Source organism: Tursiops truncatus, chromosome 16 (genome assembly GCF_011762595.2).
Source record: "Tursiops truncatus isolate mTurTru1 chromosome 16, mTurTru1.mat.Y, whole genome shotgun sequence".
Lineage (NCBI taxonomy): Eukaryota > Metazoa > Chordata > Mammalia > Artiodactyla > Delphinidae > Tursiops > Tursiops truncatus.
In genome coordinates this window covers 13,551,470-13,570,838 of record NC_047049.1, presented here as the reverse complement: position 1 = coordinate 13,570,838, position 19,369 = coordinate 13,551,470, and the positions used below count along the sequence as shown (strand labels likewise).

At 36.6% G+C, this 19,369-nt stretch overlaps 1 protein-coding gene across 7 annotated transcripts in view; it reads right to left on the bottom strand.

The window, feature by feature from the left end:
* The window catches only part of SHTN1 (shootin 1), a 103,223-nt gene that overhangs the window by 52,393 nt on the left and 31,461 nt on the right, over positions 1-19,369 (bottom strand). For all 7 annotated transcript variants that reach the window (XR_012326885.1, XM_019940063.3, XM_073793918.1 and 4 more), the window contains 4 exons: positions 12,935-13,103; positions 10,801-10,898; positions 8,743-8,824; positions 5,108-5,202 (listed from right to left, as the gene is read on the bottom strand). Coding sequence is in view for 6 of the 7 variants with exons in the window: in XM_019940063.3 (XP_019795622.1) it covers positions 5,108-5,202; positions 8,743-8,824; positions 10,801-10,898; positions 12,935-13,103 (444 nt within the window). In the remaining variant the exon portion in view is untranslated. The remainder of the gene's footprint in view (positions 1-5,107; positions 5,203-8,742; positions 8,825-10,800; positions 10,899-12,934; positions 13,104-19,369) is intronic.

The following is a 19,369-nucleotide window of genomic DNA, read 5'->3' as shown; positions in this document are numbered from 1 at the left end:
ACAATAGCAAAGATCAATAAAACTAAAAGCTGGTTCTTTGAAAAGATAAACAAAATTGATAACCCATTAGCCAGACTCATCAAGAAAAAGAGGGAAGAGGACTCAAATCAATAAAATTAGAAATGAAAAAGGAGAAGTTACAACAGACACCGCAGATGTGCAAAGCATCCTAAGAGACTACTACAAGCAACTCTATGCCAATAAAATGGACAACCTGGAAGAAATGGACGAATTCTTAGAAAGGTATAACCTTCCAAGACTGAACCAGGAAGAAACAGAAAATATGAACAGACCAATCACAAGTAATGAAATTGAAACTGTGATTAAAAATCTTGCAACAAACAAAAGTCCAGGACCAGATGGCTTCACAGAGGAATTCTATCAAACATTTAGAGAAGAGCTAACACCCACCCTTCTCAAACTCTTACAAAAAATTGCAGAGAGGGCTTCCCTGGTGGCGCAGTGGTTGAGAGTCCGCCTGCCGATGCAGGGGATACGGGTTTGTGCACAGGTCCGGGAAGATCCCACGTGCTGTGGAGCGGCTGGGCCTGTGAGCCATGGCCGCTGAGCCTGCGCGTCCAGAGCCTGTGCTCCGCAATGGGAGAGGCCACGACAGTGAGAGGCCCGCGTACCGCAAAAAAAAAAAAAAAAAAAAAAAAATTGCAGAGGAAGGAATGCTCCCAAACACGTTCTATGAGTCATCATCCTGATACCAAAACTAGACAGAAATACTACAAAAAAAGAAAATTAAAAACCAATAACACTCATGAATATAGACGCAAAAATCCTCAACAAAATACTAGCAAACAGAATCCAACAACACATTAAAAGGATCATACACCATGATCAAGTGGGATTTATCCCAGGGATGCAAGGATTCTTCAATATATGCAAATCAATCAATGTGATACACCATATTAACAAACTGAAAAATAAAAACCATATGATCATCTCAATAGATGCAGAAAAAGCTTTTGACAAAATTCAACGCCCATTTATGATAAAAACTCTCCAGAAAGTGGGCATAGAGGGAACCTACCTCAACATAATAAAGGTCATATACGACAAACCCACAGCTAACATCATTCTCAATGGTGAAAAACTGAAAGCATTTCCTCTAAGATCAGGAATGAGACAAGGATGTCCATTCTCACCACTATTATTCAACATAGCTTTGGAAGTCCTAGCCACGGCAATCAGAGAAGAAAAAGAAAGAAAAGGAATACAAATTGGAAAAGAACAAGTAAAACTGTCACTGTTTGCAAATGACATGATGCTATACATACAGAATTCTAAACAGGCCACCAGAAAACTACAAGAGCTAATCAGTGAATTTGGTAAAGTTGCAGGATACAAAATTAATGCACAGAAATCTCTTGCGTTCCTATACACTAATGATGAAAAATCTGAAAGAGAAATTAAGGAAACACTCCCATTTACCACTGCAACAAAAAGAATAAAATATCTAGGAATAAACCTACCTAGGGAGACAAAAGACCTATATGCAGAAAACTGTAAGACACTGATGAAAGAAATTAAAGATGGTACAAACAGATGGAGAGATCTACCATGTTCTTGGGCTGGAAGAATCAATATTGTGAAAATGACTATACTACCCAAAGCAATCTACAGATTCAATGCAATCCCTATCAAATTACCAGTGGCATTTTTTATGGAACTAGAACAAAAAATCTTAAAATTTGTATGGAGACACAAAAGACCCCGAATAGCCAAAGCAGTCTTGAGGGAAAAAAATGGAGCTGGAGGAATCAGACTCCCTGACTTCAGATTATACTACAAAGCTACAGTAATCAAGACAGTATGGTACTGGCACAAAAACAGAAATATAGATCAATGGAACAAGATAGAAAGCCCAGAGATAAACCCACGCACCTATGGTCAACTGATCTATGACAAAGGAGGCAAGGATAGACAATGGAGAAAAGACAGTCTCTTCAATAAGTGGTGCTGGGAAAACTGGACAGCTACATGTAAAAGAATGAAAGTAGGACACTCCCTAACACTATACACAAAAATAAACTCAAAATGGATTAAAGATCTAACTGTAAGACCAGACACTATAAAAGTCTTAGAGGAAAACATTGGAAGAACACTCTTTGCCATAAATCACAGCAAGATCTTTTTTGACCCACCTCCTAGAGTAATGGAAATAAAAACAAAAATAAACAAATGGGACCTAATGAAACTTCAAACCTTTTGCACAGCAAAGGAAACCATAAAGAAGATGAAAAGACAACCCTCAGAATGGGAGAAAATATTTGCAAATGAATCAACAGACAAAGGATTAATCTCCAAAATATATAAATAGCTCATGCAGCTCAATATTAAAAAAACAAACAACCCAATCCAAGAATGGGCAGAAGACCTAAATAGACATTTCTCCAAAGAAGACATACAGATGGCCAAGAAGCACATGAAAAGCTGCTCAACACCACTAATTATTAGAGAAATGCAAATCAAAACTACAATGAGGTATCACCTCACACCAGTTAGAATGGGCATCATCAGAAAATCTACAAACAACAAATGCTGGAGAGTGTGTGGAGAAAAGGGAACCCTCCTGCACTGTTAGTGGGAATGTAAATTGATACAGCCACTATGGAGAACAGTATGTAGGTTCCTTAAAAAACTAAAAATAGAATTACCATATGATCCAGCAATCCCACAACGGGGCATATACCCTGAGAAAACCGTAATTCAAAAAGACACATGCACCCAAATGTTCACTGCAGCACTATTTACAATAGCCAGGTCATGGAAGCAACCTAAATGCCCATCAACAGAGGAGTGGATAAAGAAGATGTGGTACATATATACAATGGAATATTACTCAGCCATAAAAAGGAACAAAATTGGGTCATTTGTTGAGATGGATGTATCTAGAGACTGTCATACAGAATGAAGTAAGTCAGAAAGAGAAAAACAAATATCGTATATTAACGCATGTATGTGGAACCTAGAAAAATGGTACAGATGAACTGGTTTGCAGGGAAGAAGCTGAGACACAGATATACAGAACAAATGTATGGACACTAAGGGGGGAAAGCGGTGGGGGGGGAGGGGGTGGTGGTGGGATGAACTGGGAGATTGGGATTGACATGTACACACTTATGTGTATAAAACTGATGACTAATAAGAACCTGCTGTATAAAAAAAATAAATAAAATTAAAAAATTAAAAAAGAAAGAAAAGCACTGTCAAATACTCAAAGTTTGGCAAAATGAAAATAGGAAAAAAAACCTGATTTCTACAGCTCTATACTGTACACTCCAACACAGCAAGGATCATATTTGCTTTCTTCATCATTATATTCCCACTATCTACACACTGTCTGGCTTACCAGATGTTTGCTGAATGCACTAAAGAACAGAATGCAAAAGTGGTACTTCTCTGGTTAAGCTAAGTCGTGTAGTTATCTGTTGAAAACCTGAGAATTTGTAAACCGTGAAAAGGGGAGATATACTAGTTCTAATCTAGCTTTATCTTTTCTTCTCACTACTGTGTAGATCAAACCTAGACATTGTACAATCATTGAGCACTGTTGCAAATACTTATGCTACCAGTAATGTAAGTGCCACCGCTCTTGCTTTCCCTCCTCAAACTTCTCTCTCCTCATTCTGGGTTAACATGTCCGTACTATTGTTTCCACCAATCACTACCAAGTGGATGGCAGACTGAATCATTTGTTCTTTTTTTTTTCTGTGGTACGCGGGCCTCTCACTGTTGTGGCCTCTCCCGTTGCGGAGCACAGGCTCCGGACACGCAGGCTCGGCGGCCATGGCTCACGGGCCCAGCTGCTCCGCGGCACGTGGGATCTTCCCGGACCGAGGCACGAACCCGTGTCCCCTGCATCGGCAGGCGGACTCTCAACCACCGCGCCACCAGGGAAGCCCAAGTTCCATTATTTATGTATGCTGCAGCTTTTTCCAAAGGGCTCTAACACACTTCAATTTTTTTTTTCTTCCTTCCAGGAAATAAGAGAACAATACTTACCTTTCATTAAACTCTCTGAGTAAAATGAATCATAATATTTGAAATCAGATCTTCTCAGACTAAATCTTTTGTATAGTTCATTGCTAGCACAGCTACATTCAAGCACAGAAAAACTCCTGCACAAAACCATAATCTGATCTTCAAATGTCATTCCCATAACCCCATGCTTTGTCTTCCTTCTACACCTTGGATACGTCCACCTAAGAATGTTTTATATTTCCTTAGCTACTTTCCTTGAACCTACAGTATGCACACAGATTCAAAATATTTACACATGATGGAAATCTCATGCAGATCAGCTCCATATCATGAGCTGTTACAGTTCAGCCAACTGGTGCCTCATCATTTCCCTGGAAACCAGTCCCAGAGCCATGGAATACCCAGTAACCACATGGCAACAAAGTTAAGGCCAGAACATGAGAAGCTCAAAGCTTATCTCTAACATGAGAGGCAAGTCATTACTCTGGTGAAAGGCTCAGATAATGGATGTGTAACATGACAATGTTCCACAGCAAGCGGAAGCATCAACTCACACAATGAGAGCACTGAATAGCAGCTGAAGAGAAATACTAATACCATGATATTGTTATTTCAGATGGTATACTGAGATGTAACCTAGATTCTTGAGGTCTTGAGGCTACTGGAAACATGCAAAAATCCTGTACTCAAGCTGGACTTTCCCTCATAAGTTATGGGATGGGTATCCCTAAATATAATTTCTTTCCCAGACATAGCATTTTATAGTTTACAAAATTCTTTTGAAAAATTGTGCCATTTGATTTTAAAATCCACTTGGTTAGGTTAGTAACATCACCCATTTTATAGATGGTGAAAGTGAAGCCCAAAGAGGCTAAGGAACTGCTAATAACTGCTAGTAACATACAGCTACTAACTGAATGACATGGCCAAAATTTAAACCCAGATCTTCCGACACCAAGTTCAATGAATTTGATACTATTCCATAGCTCCCTAAATCAGGTGATCCGTAATTCAAAGTGACTGCTTATTCAACCTCAAAAAATATTTTTATATGTCATCTGCAAAGTTCTTTAAAATATAAAAATAAAATACGAAGTCTCTGCAAGATATTTACCTCTTGTGCAAACGACTCTGCTTTCTTTCGAAGGTCCTTCTCCAGTTCCAAGTTCACTTGCATTTCCTCATACTCTTCTACTGCTAGCATGGACACTTGAGAAGACAAGGAAAAGAAAATGGACAATACGCCACACAGATTATCAAGAATACGGATGAAAAATGGTGACGAAAGATTCCTTATTCAGGCATATAAGCACCCACATTCATTGCTGGTTGGAGTATAAATTGGTAAGACCTTTTTAGAGGGCAACTTGGCAATATGAATCTAAAATCTAAAACTATTCATACCCTTTGACTCAACAATTCCACTTTTAGGAATGTATTTATTCTTCTAAAAGAATAAATCATGAACATATACAGAGATTTAATCGCAAGGGTGCTCTGTGCATCATTGCTGAAAACAGTGAAATAATCTAGATGGTCTAACACTGAAGGATCAGTTAAGTATGCTGTGTACAAGAAATATTCTGCCATCAAAATTACATTGTAGAGGCATATTTACTGAATGGAAAGACATTCATGATATATTTTTAAAATGAGTTCATTTTTGTTTTTTAAAAGCCACATACAAAACACGTCAACAAGGATTTCACTGAAAAGGAAACATGTGAAAGGCCAATTACCATCTTCATTAGTAACCAAGGAAAAGGAAAGTAAAACCATAGCTACCTTGTTATACTCACCAAAGAGGCAACTGGCAAAAATTTAAAAGTATAGCTATATCAAGCTGGGAGAGAATACAGAACAATGGAAACAAATACACTGTTAACAGGAGTATAAACTTATAGATCTACTTTAAAAATAATTTGGCATTATGTAGTGAAATTGAAGATAAAATTTTACCTTTGGCATATATCTTAGTGAAACTCTTGGATATGTGCACCAGAAGACATGTATAAGAATTTTCATAACAGCATGACTTGGAATAGCAAAAAAACTGGAAAAAACTCAAACATTCACCAAATGGATACTGGATAAATGAATTTTGGTATAGACATTGAATGAAATATTATACAGCAGTGAAAATAAACATACCACAGCAATACCCTTCAACATGATGAACCGGACAAACACAAAAAGCAGCAGAAGGACATATACAAAATTATATCATTTATATAAAGTTCAAAAACATGCAAAATTAAACAATATGCTGTTTAGGGATATATATATATATGACAAAACTATAAATAAAAGCAATGATAAAAGTCCAAGGAAGGAACACAAGTAGAGACTGATGTTCAGGGGCTTGTAAAGCACTGATGGGCAAAAAAGATATTTCTTTTGTTGGTATTTTATTTATACTCCATATACGTTATAAACATATTTAATAAACAACTCAATGTACATATATAGGTTTTTTGATTGAAATATAGTTGATGCACAATATCATATGTTATAGGTGTACAATACAGTGATTCACAATTTTTAAAGGTTATGCTCCATTTATAGTTATTATAAAATATTGACTACATTTCCGGTGTTGTATAATATACCCTTGTAGCTTATTTTATACATAATAGTTTGTACCTCTTAGTCCCCTACCCATAAATTGCCCCTCCCCCCTTTCCTCTCCTGGAAGAATAAACACTAAAATGTTAATAGTGCTTATCTCTGGACTGTAAGGGTTGAGTTTTAGTTTTTTTTACTTTTCCCATATAAATCTATACTTTCCACCAAAAAATATGTTACTTGAATAAAAAGAAAAAATGTACATATGTAAGTTATTTCAAAGTGTTCTCCATGTTTATAAAGAAGAGAAACAGCCTTAGATCCATATGGGCCCAGAGTCAGAGCTTTGAATGAAAGAATCACTGTGGACAGAAATCTTCAAAGGGACGATACTGTCAAATAGGAGCAACATGAATTCTTTCCTACTTTTTGATATTCTGTGACCTATTCTGTTAAATAATGATGTAGACGGGACAGAGGGAGTGATGACGCCATTACCAACTAGGAACCACATAGGTGGACAGCACACTAGCCTCTCCACTGGCTTCCAGCAAGGCACTTTCAATCCTGAGCTGAGTCATGTCAATAAAAACCTTTAAAAAGGCTCTCTTAATGGCAGCTTTCACAAACTGTTCCTCCAGGGCACTTCAGTCCTAACTGATTAAGGACTGGTTTGCTGCGTAATAACATAGAATTTCAAACTCTGTACTCGGTCAATCTACTGCCTCCTCAGAGGAAAGACTAATAGTCTTACTCAAGTAAAGCAATGAAGTGGTGGTTTGTGATGTGAATTACAGGTCCCTGAGAGCTAAACGATTTTCAAACCTGTTTAAAAAAAAAAAAAGAAATTTCACAAAGAAAACAAAGAAGATTATGACTATCTGAAGCCCTGGGCAAGATAATTAACTTTCTATTCTATGTCCAGAACACTATAATAAAAAGTGAATTTTCACATGACCTGGCCCTCTTGGATTCTGAAAGAAATTCGGTTGGTCCTAGTCATGTATTTATTTATATAATCTCTCTCTGCCTAGATAAGGGTCTCCCTGAAGGCAAGGTCCATGATATTAACCTCTGCAGAGCCCTCTGTTTCTAGCACAGTGCATCACGACTGAAAATTCTTCTACACCATTTCTATCTTCTTAAATGCATAAAAGGCAGAGGAAATGTTACAAGCTAGTGCATCTCCCACACTTAGCTACAAGGTCCTTTATTTACTAAAAAAAAAAATCTCAATTCATGAATGACACAAAGATGGAGAACTACCACCAATAACAATAGGGAAGGCCCTGGGTCTGAAAGGTTTCCTTTTAGTGTTGTAGCTTCTGAACTAGGAAAGACAGTGGCTGAGGGAAAAAAGGAGAACAAAAAAAGCATAGTAAGTCCCCTCCCTTAAGAATTATGTTTGCAGAACTGCACTTTGCTCCTTTGCCCTAAACCAGGGGACATAAGAAATGGTCCCATGAGACTTGATGCTGTGTTTTATGACAAGTATGATGGAATCAAATTACACAGAATTTTCTCTAGAAGTAGCCTCTGGAGAAAGTTCCTTCTCACCATGAGACCAGGTCTGCTTCTCCTGACCAACAGGTAAATTTTTATGAGATTCATAAAAATGATCATGAATCTCTCATCACTCTGGCTCCTAGAGAGCTCAGAGCCAGACTTCAGGCACACAGGCAGGAAATGTGCAAGAACTCGGAGTAAGTAATAAGCACTTTGTACATTAACATATATTCTCACTTTTCCTTTGTCCCATTTTCCATATCCTCTTAATTTAAAAGTTTTTCATATAATGTTGCATGTATTTATGTAGATATCCTAATCTCTTCTGGATCGAGGAGAAGTTTACCAATTAACCTACCAGATATATAAACACTGAGGGGATAGCCAATATGGCCATGGTCCCAAGATATATGTAGGACAAAAGAGTATTTAGGTTTGAAGTTTCAAAATGAGTGGGTCATGAATTCCTCAAGCAAAAGCACTTTTAAATGTCCCCAGACTCTCAGGTAGGTGGAAAAAGAGCAGGAATGAGAGAGACTCATTGCTAGAAGTTAGGAAAATACAATATAGAAGATTTTTGCTACAAGAATCTTTAGACACCAGTATAAAACAACAGAAAATATATATAAACAAAATAAATTATATATATATTTGAGGGAAAAGACTGGAAATACATACCTCTATTGCATTTTTCTAAGACTTTTCTCTGTTCAAGAACTTCCGAATTTAAAACATCTTTTTCTTGTTTAACTTTATTTACCTAAAAATGTGATATTTTGAGGGGAGAAAACATCCAAAATTGTAAAACATGATATATGATGATGTGTGATACTTAAATTGCTATTCAACTTTCAACACGATGTTACATTAAAGCAGTAATTGGCTTCACTGTGCTAGGCTTCTATTAAAATGTTTTTAAAGCCTCAAAGTAACTATTTAATTTAGGATGTACATCTAGAACTTCTTTACATATTCCAAATAGTACTGGCATTGGTCCCTAAATATGGCAGTGTTCTAGCCGTCCAGTGTAAATGATTGACATTTTTAATGCAAAAATCCAATTAGACTGCACCCGGAAAATACTTGAATCATTTAATCAGAGAGCCAATATTCAATTTTGGTATTCATTTTAAACTCTGATGACATTTGGCTTAAGTAAAAACATACATAAATTTTTAAAATAAAAAAGACTTTGAACTTTGACTTTTGGCTTAAACAAAATACATATGAAAATCTCCCCCCACACAAAACTTAAATTTCTGAAATAATTTTTGGCATCTATCAATAGGAAAAGAGAATATCATAGTATAGTTTTAAAAAAAAGAATGTAAAGTTACATGTACCAAGTGGATAAATCTCAAAAGCATTATGTTGAATTAAAAAACCAGGTTTATATAGTTTAAAACACTCAAAATACTAGGTATTGTAGTGAAAATGTAAATATATGCATTGAAATGATAAAAAACAAGTTCAGAATAATGGTTGTTTAAGGAAACAGTGCAGGGAGTGAGGAGAATGCAGTTAGGGAGAGATGCACACGGGTTTCAATACTATGCTAATGTTTTATGTATTAAACTACATAGTAGGCATATGGAGGTTCGTTATTTTGTTTTTTACACTTTTCAGATGTCTGAAATAGTCATAATAAAAATGACTTCTGAAATGGCTTCCAATAACACCTCTAAGTGGGAGGGGAGAGAATCATCGATAAATAATTATAATTGAGGATTGGAATGCATCAAAATGTCTTTCTTTCTCTCCTATGGTTATACTCAAGAAACAAGCTAAGGTAATGGTCCCTGAAAGGGACCCTGAATCCATCAGCACTTCCATATGGTCTGTGAACTGGTTTCCTTTAGTATAAGCTATATTGTTGTTTTTGGTTTAAATTAGTAACCAGTATACAGTTCAACGCTTCTAGAATGTCATCATCCTTCTTCCCACTCACACTTACTGCCACAGTAAGTAAAAGCAACTGGGGATGGGAGGTTGGTGGTCACTGCTTTCCAACGTTTTTCACATTATGGCCCTTAAGAATATGTGTATGGGAACTGGGGTAACTGAAAGAGGCTGCTCACTGAAGGGGTCAATACCCTGGCATACCTGTAAGCCATTTGAAGGATATCAAGGTGCTATACACATCAGTTGGGAAGCCTTGGGCTACAGACTCTGAGAACCACTGATACAAGTTAAACCGAGACTGCAAAGGCAGATCCTTGAAGCCTCATGCAAAGAAGGCTAATTATGTGCTCCTGCTCTTAAAGACAATTCAAAAGGAAAAATAAAAAGATTCTCCAAATACCCACTTGAACCCATTCTACCATCTATCATATATGCCTGTGTTGGAGGTACAGAGGGGCATAGCCTTTCCCAGCTGAGTCAGCCCTCCATCAGAGAAGCAAAATCATTCTTCACCAGCAGCAACAAAGTGTATGACTTAAATGCAGATATCACTGTCACAAATCTGCCTCACAGTGAAACACACGGGACAATAGGAAACACTTCAATGCTATTTTACTATTTTATTTCTTGAGCTAGACAGTGGGTACATGAATGTTCATGATCTTATTTTCTATACCTTTTTGTATGTCTGAAATAGTGGGGACAAGAGAAGATTAAAATTGGTACATGGTTCTCATGTCAGAAATTAGCTTCCAACAGCAAGTTTTTGACTTAGCCTGTCCCCAAACACCTTAAAAGACTAAAGGTCTTGCCTTTCGGGCCTAAGATACATACTTCTTCAATTACTTCTACAAGTTTGCTCTTGAGATTTTCCAGTTCAATGGCTAATATCTTCTTTTCCTCCTGAACAGATACAATTTGATCTCGAAGTTCTGCATTTTTAAAGAAAAAAATAAGAAAAAAAAAGCCTTATTTTTAAAAGAAGAAACCAATCTTGTCAGAAGAATTGAAAATGCCAATCCATGTGCAGCTTATGGTCAAAGTTATTCCACAATTAAAAGGAAAATGAAGTAGCAAAAGACAATGGAAATATCACTTCTCCCCCCCTGCCCCGCCAAATATAGCTATGTTTCTAAAATTTTGTATCAGGCACGCTCACTATGTTAAATATACTAGATCATGTTTTCTCTGCAATATATCAAACCTGTATTCTAGGAAACTATCTGGCATTTTAGAAGTAGAATTTTTTTAAGCTTTCAGCAAAACAAATTAAGGCACTGTACTAATTTCTTTTTTATTTTTTAATGGCCATGGGCTTTTGTCACAATGCAATACAAACAAACTGGGCAGCTAATAATTTGGAGATTTTGATTTAAAGAAAAAAATCCTGACTTGCTGCCAATTTACAGCCCTTAAACATTATTTGAACTGACTCAAAATAAGACCTATTTGAAAAAGGGTTAATTCTAATAATTTTCTCTCCAGGGTGTTGGTGTTTTGTTTCTTAATTTACTTCATATTTCATATTATTGAGATTTAATGAAAACTGTATTACTAGAGTGAAAATACTAGCAACTGTAAGTGCAAAAACTTCTGGTGTTAGATTAAAGTTACTTCTACCACTCAAATGTTAAAAAAAAACATGGATTAGCACAGAGTACTTAAATTTATACCCAGGCCCACACACTTTTGCCACTTAGCTTTTAAGTGCTTTTAATTTCTTACCCTTCTCCAAGGATACTTAGAAACCTGCTATGTGGTTATTTATTTATAAGTTAAATCAAACTTTTTACATGAACCCAGCTTAATTGAAGGGTTCTCAGAGACTTTTTTTTTTTTTTTTTTTGCGGTATGCGGGGCTCTCACTGTTGTGGCCTCTCCCGTTGCAGAGCACAGACTCCAGACGCGCAGGCTCAGCGGCCATGGCTCACGGGCCTAGCCACTCCACGGCATGTGGGATCTTCCCAGACCGGGGCACGAACTCGTGTCCCCTGCATTGGCAGGCGGACGGACTCTCAACCACCGCGCCACCAGGGAAGCCCTATCAGAGACTTACTTTAAAACCACTTTCTTCACTGGCTGGCTAATCTTAAAGAAGAACAAGAGACCATACCATTCAAGACCTAACAGAAGGGAGAAATACAAACAAAAGGAAAGCCTTTAAACTTTCTCTCCCTTCCTACCAGCATAAATATGATTTTGTCTTAAGTTAGGGGGTAGAAAGTCAGGTTAAGATGGCTTTCTTTTTACTTCCTTCTTTATACTTCTTGCTGAAGTTTTATCTACCAAACAAGCAAACAAGTATTACTCCTGACAGGCACAGTAAGTTAAAATGCTCCAAAAGTTACTGAGCCCCAAACTGTTTTCCAACATCCTTAACAATATATAGGGGTGTGTGTGTGTGTGTATTTATTTATTAATAAAGTTAATGTGTATTTAATAGATGTAACATGTGATCTTGCCTTACAGCACTACTTGGGGACCACCGCAGTTGCTTAATACTACATACTGCTTTTAGCTCATTGCCTGAATCATATGGGAAGTTCTTGGAGGGCAGAGACTAAGCAATTTGGGGAGGTATCTTCCCCAAAGATTCCAACAGAGAAACAGACTAACAGGAGGTGTCAGCTAAATATACTTTTATTCATTCTTACTTTCATTTAACAAAAATATCTTAATACACAGTCTTATCCTTTAGAAGTTTATAGGCAAACTGACTGCTTCTGTCAAGACAATGCTTTCAAAAGTGCCTAATCCCAAACAAGAAAGTACTCATAAAGCTATACATCCATCATGCTTCTCAATCAGGCCACCCCCTGTGACAAATAGTCAGAATTCTTTCCAAAGTAGGAACCAGGCATCAATATTTTTTGAAATTATCATGTAATTCCAATGTGCAACCAGGGTTCAGAAGCATTATCCTAACAGGAGTCTAAAACATGCTCAATAATTAAGCCAGGGATCCTACCCTTGATTTGCTTCTGACACTGTACTGAGACACAAGTCTCGGCAGCACCCTCAGGGTCCATGGTTGAATCTTCATCATCAATGTTGATCTCTTCAGTTATTACATCTGGCCCCAGCTTGGCCATGTATAACATGCTGATTCTTTTCAATGCTTTATTTTCTTTATTTAACTAAGGCAAATATAAAGACAGTTATTTTAACAGCAGTCAAATGAGTGTCTTGCCACCTAGAGGGGTGGGATAGGGAGGGTGGGAGGGAGACGTTAAGAGGGAAGAGATATGGGGATATATGTATACGTATAGCTGATTCACTTTGTTATAAAGCAGAAACTAACACACCATGGTAAAGCAATTATACTCCAATAAAGATGTTAAAAAAAATGAGTGTCTTGGATTTTTAAACAATAGACAAATTAACTGTATTTTTGTCTTGCACATTCATCAACATTCACAGCATGAAGTAACAATTAGAAGAGTCATTAAATAAGGTTTTTTATACTTTTTAATATTAAACTTATTACTTTAAGTAAAACCTATGCCTTATAGCCAGCAGCATGTGAAAATGCTAGTTATAACTGATAAATACAAGAAGAATTAAGATGAAACACCAGTATAGATTAAATAAAATTTCAATTTATTCACAGTCATTAAAAGTCTTAATTTAAGACACTTTCTTTCAAGCAAATATTTTGTTTGATGCTGTGCTGTGAACATCTTTGAAATGTTTGTTTGCCTGGCACTCTCTGTTTTCTGGACACTGACACTCCTCTTCACTGTTCCAAATGATTTCTATGGGAAAAGCCAAGTTCTCCCAAAGCACAACCTACCACTTTGGCCATAGCTATAATAATTAGTCCAGGAATTAGGCACATAATCCAAGCTTGGTCAATTAGATCCCTTCTCTAGAAATTTGGAGACTGGAACAGAGAGATGAATTCCTTTCCATGTGTCTGGATATACAGTAGCTACTGGCAACCACGTTACACTACTGAATTGAGGAATAGAGAAAGGCAGTCCACAGCAAAGCCAAAATGGAGCCAATGTGTAGGAGAGACAGAGAAAAGCAACAGACACAGGGTTTGCCACAGGGCTCCAGTCCATTCCTAAAATGCTCCTAGCTCATGGATTCTATGGGATTCTCCAATATCCCTCTGAACAAATTCCTACTTTTCTTTCCTTTTCTTGCTTAAATTAGTTCAAAATGTGTTTCTATCTGTACATAGAGTTCTAATAATACACGATAGAAGAAAGTTCAAGATACGTTTCTATTATCTCTATCTAATTCACTGCAGATAAAGGAATCCTAACTCATTAATGTATTTGTTATCCCCTGATGTAAAAATGAGTTGGTTATCAATTATTGTTACCTTCTTCAGCTCCTGTGTTTATGTGCACATAAATGTTAGTACGAGGCACACACGAAGACTAAAGTTGATCCAAAGTCCACAGAAGGAAAATATGGTTTTGCTTACGTGTTCTCTTCACAAGACTAAAATATAAAAGGTCTTCTCTTATTTGAGTATAAAGTATTTCGTATATTGATTTCTCTAGTATAAAATATAAGATACAGAAATGTGTTTGCATTTACTAAGGGCCGTTGGCCATCAAGACAAGTTCTTAATTTAATAACTGACACTGGAAATAAACACAGACAGAAACAATTCACTGGAAAGCTAAATGCCCTTCACTGCTGTAAACCTTATGCCAGAATAAGATGTTTAGTATGGTATTTGTCTGGCTTTGGTCCTTCATTTGTGATCATGATTAGGACCCTTCAGGGTTTCTCTCAGGGAAAGTCCAGCCCATTTCAATTTGGGAGATCTGATTCTTACCCCAGTAATATGGAAACTACATATACCCCGAGTAGCGTGGTCTGGAACACAAGAGCATTCCCTAGAGCATTCCCTGACCTCTCTGGGGAATCAGGAAGAATCACTTAGAAATGGCTATGAACCATTCCACAGATTCTTCCTGGGAAGGCTGGTGAGATCTATTCAAGGAATCAGACACAGACCTTTATTCCCAGTTCCCAGCCCATAGCTCCAGCTTCTAGCTCTCCATGTTATATTAGAGGATCAGGGATAAGATATAAGACCCATGATTTCCCAATCCCTCTTCCTTCAGATGGAAAATTCAAGTAAACATTGTTGTGTGTTCTTTGAACCATGAATGCTAGAGTATGGCACTAGACGCTCAAGGACCATCGTCAATTCTCAAATGATGACATCTTTTCTGAATGCAAGGAGAAAAGAACAATTTAAGAAAAACTCAAGTGAAAAAACTCAAGACTTAGTTTGTAATTCTGCCTCCTAATATTTAAACTAATGGTTCCCAACCCTGCACATTACCATCTGTAGAGTTTTTAAAAAAAAAAACTCCCAACATGCAGGCCCTCACCAGACCAAAATCTCTGGCAGTAGAGCCGAGCATAGCACGTTTTCAGGGCTTCCCAGGTGATTCTAATGTACACCAATACTACAGATAATTGACATAGAGGAATGCAGTACTTGAGTATGCATTTCTATAAAATTAGTATAGCAGAGTTAAGAACTCAGCTCTGCAATCAAATTCTGTCTCTGCCTCTAGGATAATCTAATCTTTCAGTGTCAGTTTTCTCATCAGCTAACTAAGGATAAAAATAGTCTCTATCCCATAATATGAAGATTAAATGAGATATATATATAAAGTATTGTGACTGACATACAGTAAAAATTCAGCAAATATTAGCTATTAGTAACAGAAGAGGTTTAGTCTGTGTGTCTAATTTTCCTCTGGAAGTCATTTATCAGCTAGTTTTCTTCAACCAAGGTATTCATCTATACAAAGCTTCTTTCCCCAGGATTCTCATGAAAAACTGAAAATACTAATTTTTGCCATCTGGTGCTCCCCAGGCCACCATCGAAGTAATATTTAATAACCTAACAGTTAACAGTTCTGCCCTCAAAAGAGTTTTAATGCCTCTATCAAGCCAGGCACCAAAGTCTACCAGTTACTATTTGGCTGTAATACAATTACTCTATTCAACAAAGTTACTATCTCAAGAAAAAAGCCAAACAAAATTGCAAACGTCTTCTCTAAAACAACATTTTCACATTCTGAAAGAAGAAATATAAGACTTATACACATTAAATCTTATAACCATACTAAGTGGAAATTTTTGAGAACTCTGAATTCACAAATTTGGGCTGAGAAATTTCACTGCAGTTATTATTCATCAAGTTATATAGGTTAACGGCATACTATTTGGGATTTAGAATCCTTATTAGTTACAAGGCAAAAATAAATCTTTCGTAACCCTACAGTAACAGAATCTTATACTATATTCAAATTTAAATAGGGTTTTTATATTGAGCACAGTTTAATGAATATTTAAAGATACAAAATAAGCAAATTAAACAGACTTGGATCATACGATTTAAATAACTGGTCTATAATTATCAGTTTAACTTTCACATTTTAGCAAAGGAAAGCATCCACACTTGCTTTTAAGGAAATAATGCAGTCAAATTGTATTTCTGACCCACCTCCTAGACAAATGGAAATAAAAACAAAAATAAACAAATGGGACCTAATGAAACTTAAAAGCTTTTGCACAGCAAAGGAAACCATAAACAAAGACAAAAAGACAACCCTCAGAATGGGAGAAAATATTTGCAAATGAAGCAACTGACAAAGGATTCATCTCCAAAATACATATGCAGCTCATACAGCTCAATATCAAAAACAAACAATCCAATCCAAAAATGGGCAGAAGACCTAAACAGACATTTCTCCAAAGAAGACATACACATTGCCAAAAAACACATGAAAGGATGCTCAACATCACTAATCATTAGAGAAATGCAAATCAAAACCACAATGAGGTATCACCTCACATCCATCAGAATGGCCATCATCAAAAAAAATCTACAAACAATAAATGCTGGAGAGGGTGTGGAGAAAAGGGAACCCTCTTGCACTGTTGGTGGGAATGTAAACTGATACAGCCACTTTGGAGAACAGTATGGATGTTCCTTAAACTAAAAATAGAACTAGCATACGACCCAGCAATCCCACTACTGGGCATATACCCTGAGAAAACCATAATTCAAAAAGAGTGATGTACCACAATGTTCATCGCAGCACTGTTTACAATAGCCAGGATATGGAAGCAACCTAAGCATCCATCAACAGATGAATGGATAAAGGAGATGTGGCACATATATACAATGGAATATTACTCAGCCATAAAAAGAAACGAAATTGAGTTATTTGTAGTGAGGTGGATGGACCTAGAGTCTGTCATACAAAGTGAAGTCAGAAAGAGAAAAACAAATACTGTATGCTAACACATATATATGGACTCGAAAAAAATAAAAAAGGTTCTCATGAACTTAGGGGCAGGACAGGAATAAAGACGCAGACACAGAGAATGGACTTGACAAGGGGAGGGGGAAGGGTAAACTGGGACGAAATGAGAGAGTAGCATTAACATATATACAGTACCGCATGTAAAATAGATAGCTAGTGGGAAGCAGCTGCATAGCACAGGGAGATCAGCTCCTGCTTTGTGACCACCTAGAGGGGTGGGATATGGAGGATGGGAGGGAGATGGAAGAGGGAAGGAATATGGGGATATATGTATACATATAGCTGATTCACTTTGTTATACAGCAGAAACTAACACAACATTGTAAAGCAATTCTATTCCAATAAAGATGTTAAAAGAAACTGTATCATAAGAAACATTCCATTTGTCATTAATTTGAGAGCAAACACTTTAGAAAAATAAGAATGTACAGAAACTCTGCTGCTTAGAAAATGAAAACTACTTCCAAAAATGACAATTAATACTTAAATCAGGATGTGCTACTTTCATTTATTGATCACACATATAATGAAGTTTCCAAACTTTGCATTCAAAGCTGTAGTATCTTCCACATCCAATGAGCACATCTACAGCATTTAATTGTATAGGGTATTTTTGGTTTGTTTTTTATTCTAAAGTTCCTGAGTTCACACCGTATCCTCAAAAACAAACCGTAAGTCCATTTTCAAAAGAGCTTCTTAAAGAATAGAAGACAAACTCTAAGTTAAGGATCCTATTGTCAATACTAAATTGTAAAAATGACCCTAGAGATTAGTAACACAGTTGTTCAGAAGCAGGGATGAATATAACAGTCACCTGGCAGCTTTTTCAACATTCACATGTCTGGGTCATACTCCCAGAATCAGTGGGTCTGAGGTATTCTTAAGAAATCAACCCTGGTCTACACTGACAATTATGACATGATAACTGCAGGTTAGAGAGGTAAATTCTCTTGCTCAAAATCAACTGTTAAATAAAAAAGGGGGGAATAGCAATAAAATAATTTTTTAAGGGGACCAATGATTAAAGTCATCATAAAGAAAGTCTGTCCCATTCTCACTTTAGTCCTAATTCTAGTTCATCCTGTCATTTAAGATGAGACAATGGCAGTCCAGGGAACAGAATTAACTTGGCCAAAGTCACATATGTCCAAAATTATACAATTAGGAATAAAACCTGTACATACTGCCTCCCAAACCACTGTTTTCCATAAACTGCCAGTCCTGAGAGGTAGTCAGTGCTCTCACTTTGGATGTCCTATTGCAACAGGAATACTTGTTAATAACAAGAGAAAAATACAGAAACTATCCTTAGCCACTACAAGATTCAGAACAACTAGTATGCTCTGAATACATTTTTTCTACTTGGTCCAAAAGTAAAGGAAATGAAAAGAGAATTCCAACAGTATTATCAACCAGTGAACTCTAGTGATATAGAGAATAGAAATGATATGAGAGCACCCATGTTATCGTTGCTTTTAAAGCAATGGCCTCTATTGCTATATATTCTTCAGACAAATAACAGAAAAGAAGCTATATACACATACTTATATTCTTAGTTAGGTTCTGCCTGCATATCTTATGAATTCTAATGTAGTGCTGTTAGGCAAACAATTAAGCAAATACCTCTAGCAAGCACACTGCTAATGCATACAAATTAAATTGACTTATTGATCTACAGAATTTCAGTTGCATCCAAAGAAATACTCTGGATGTAGGTGATGGGGGAGAGGGGAAAGAAACAAAACCAGCATCACTAATGAAATTTGGCTGAAAACTGCTGTAATCCATTTTCTGATGAAGTGGTTCAGATGCATTTTACCCAACCCAAAATACATAAGACAGAGATTAAAAACATTCTATAATAATAATGTACTTCTGATGAGATAGAATATAGAAAATTACACACTTGGTAAATTCATCAGCTAGCAGCAATCAGTGGAGCACTGGAGGTCACCCTTAGCAGGCCCTCACTTTGCTTTCAAAAATAATCACCTGAACTGTAAGGTCTGAGGCTGACTTTTTCATCTGATTCAAACAGGAAACACTCATTGCTCTTTCATGTCACTCTAGGTTAGCTTCAAACTTGG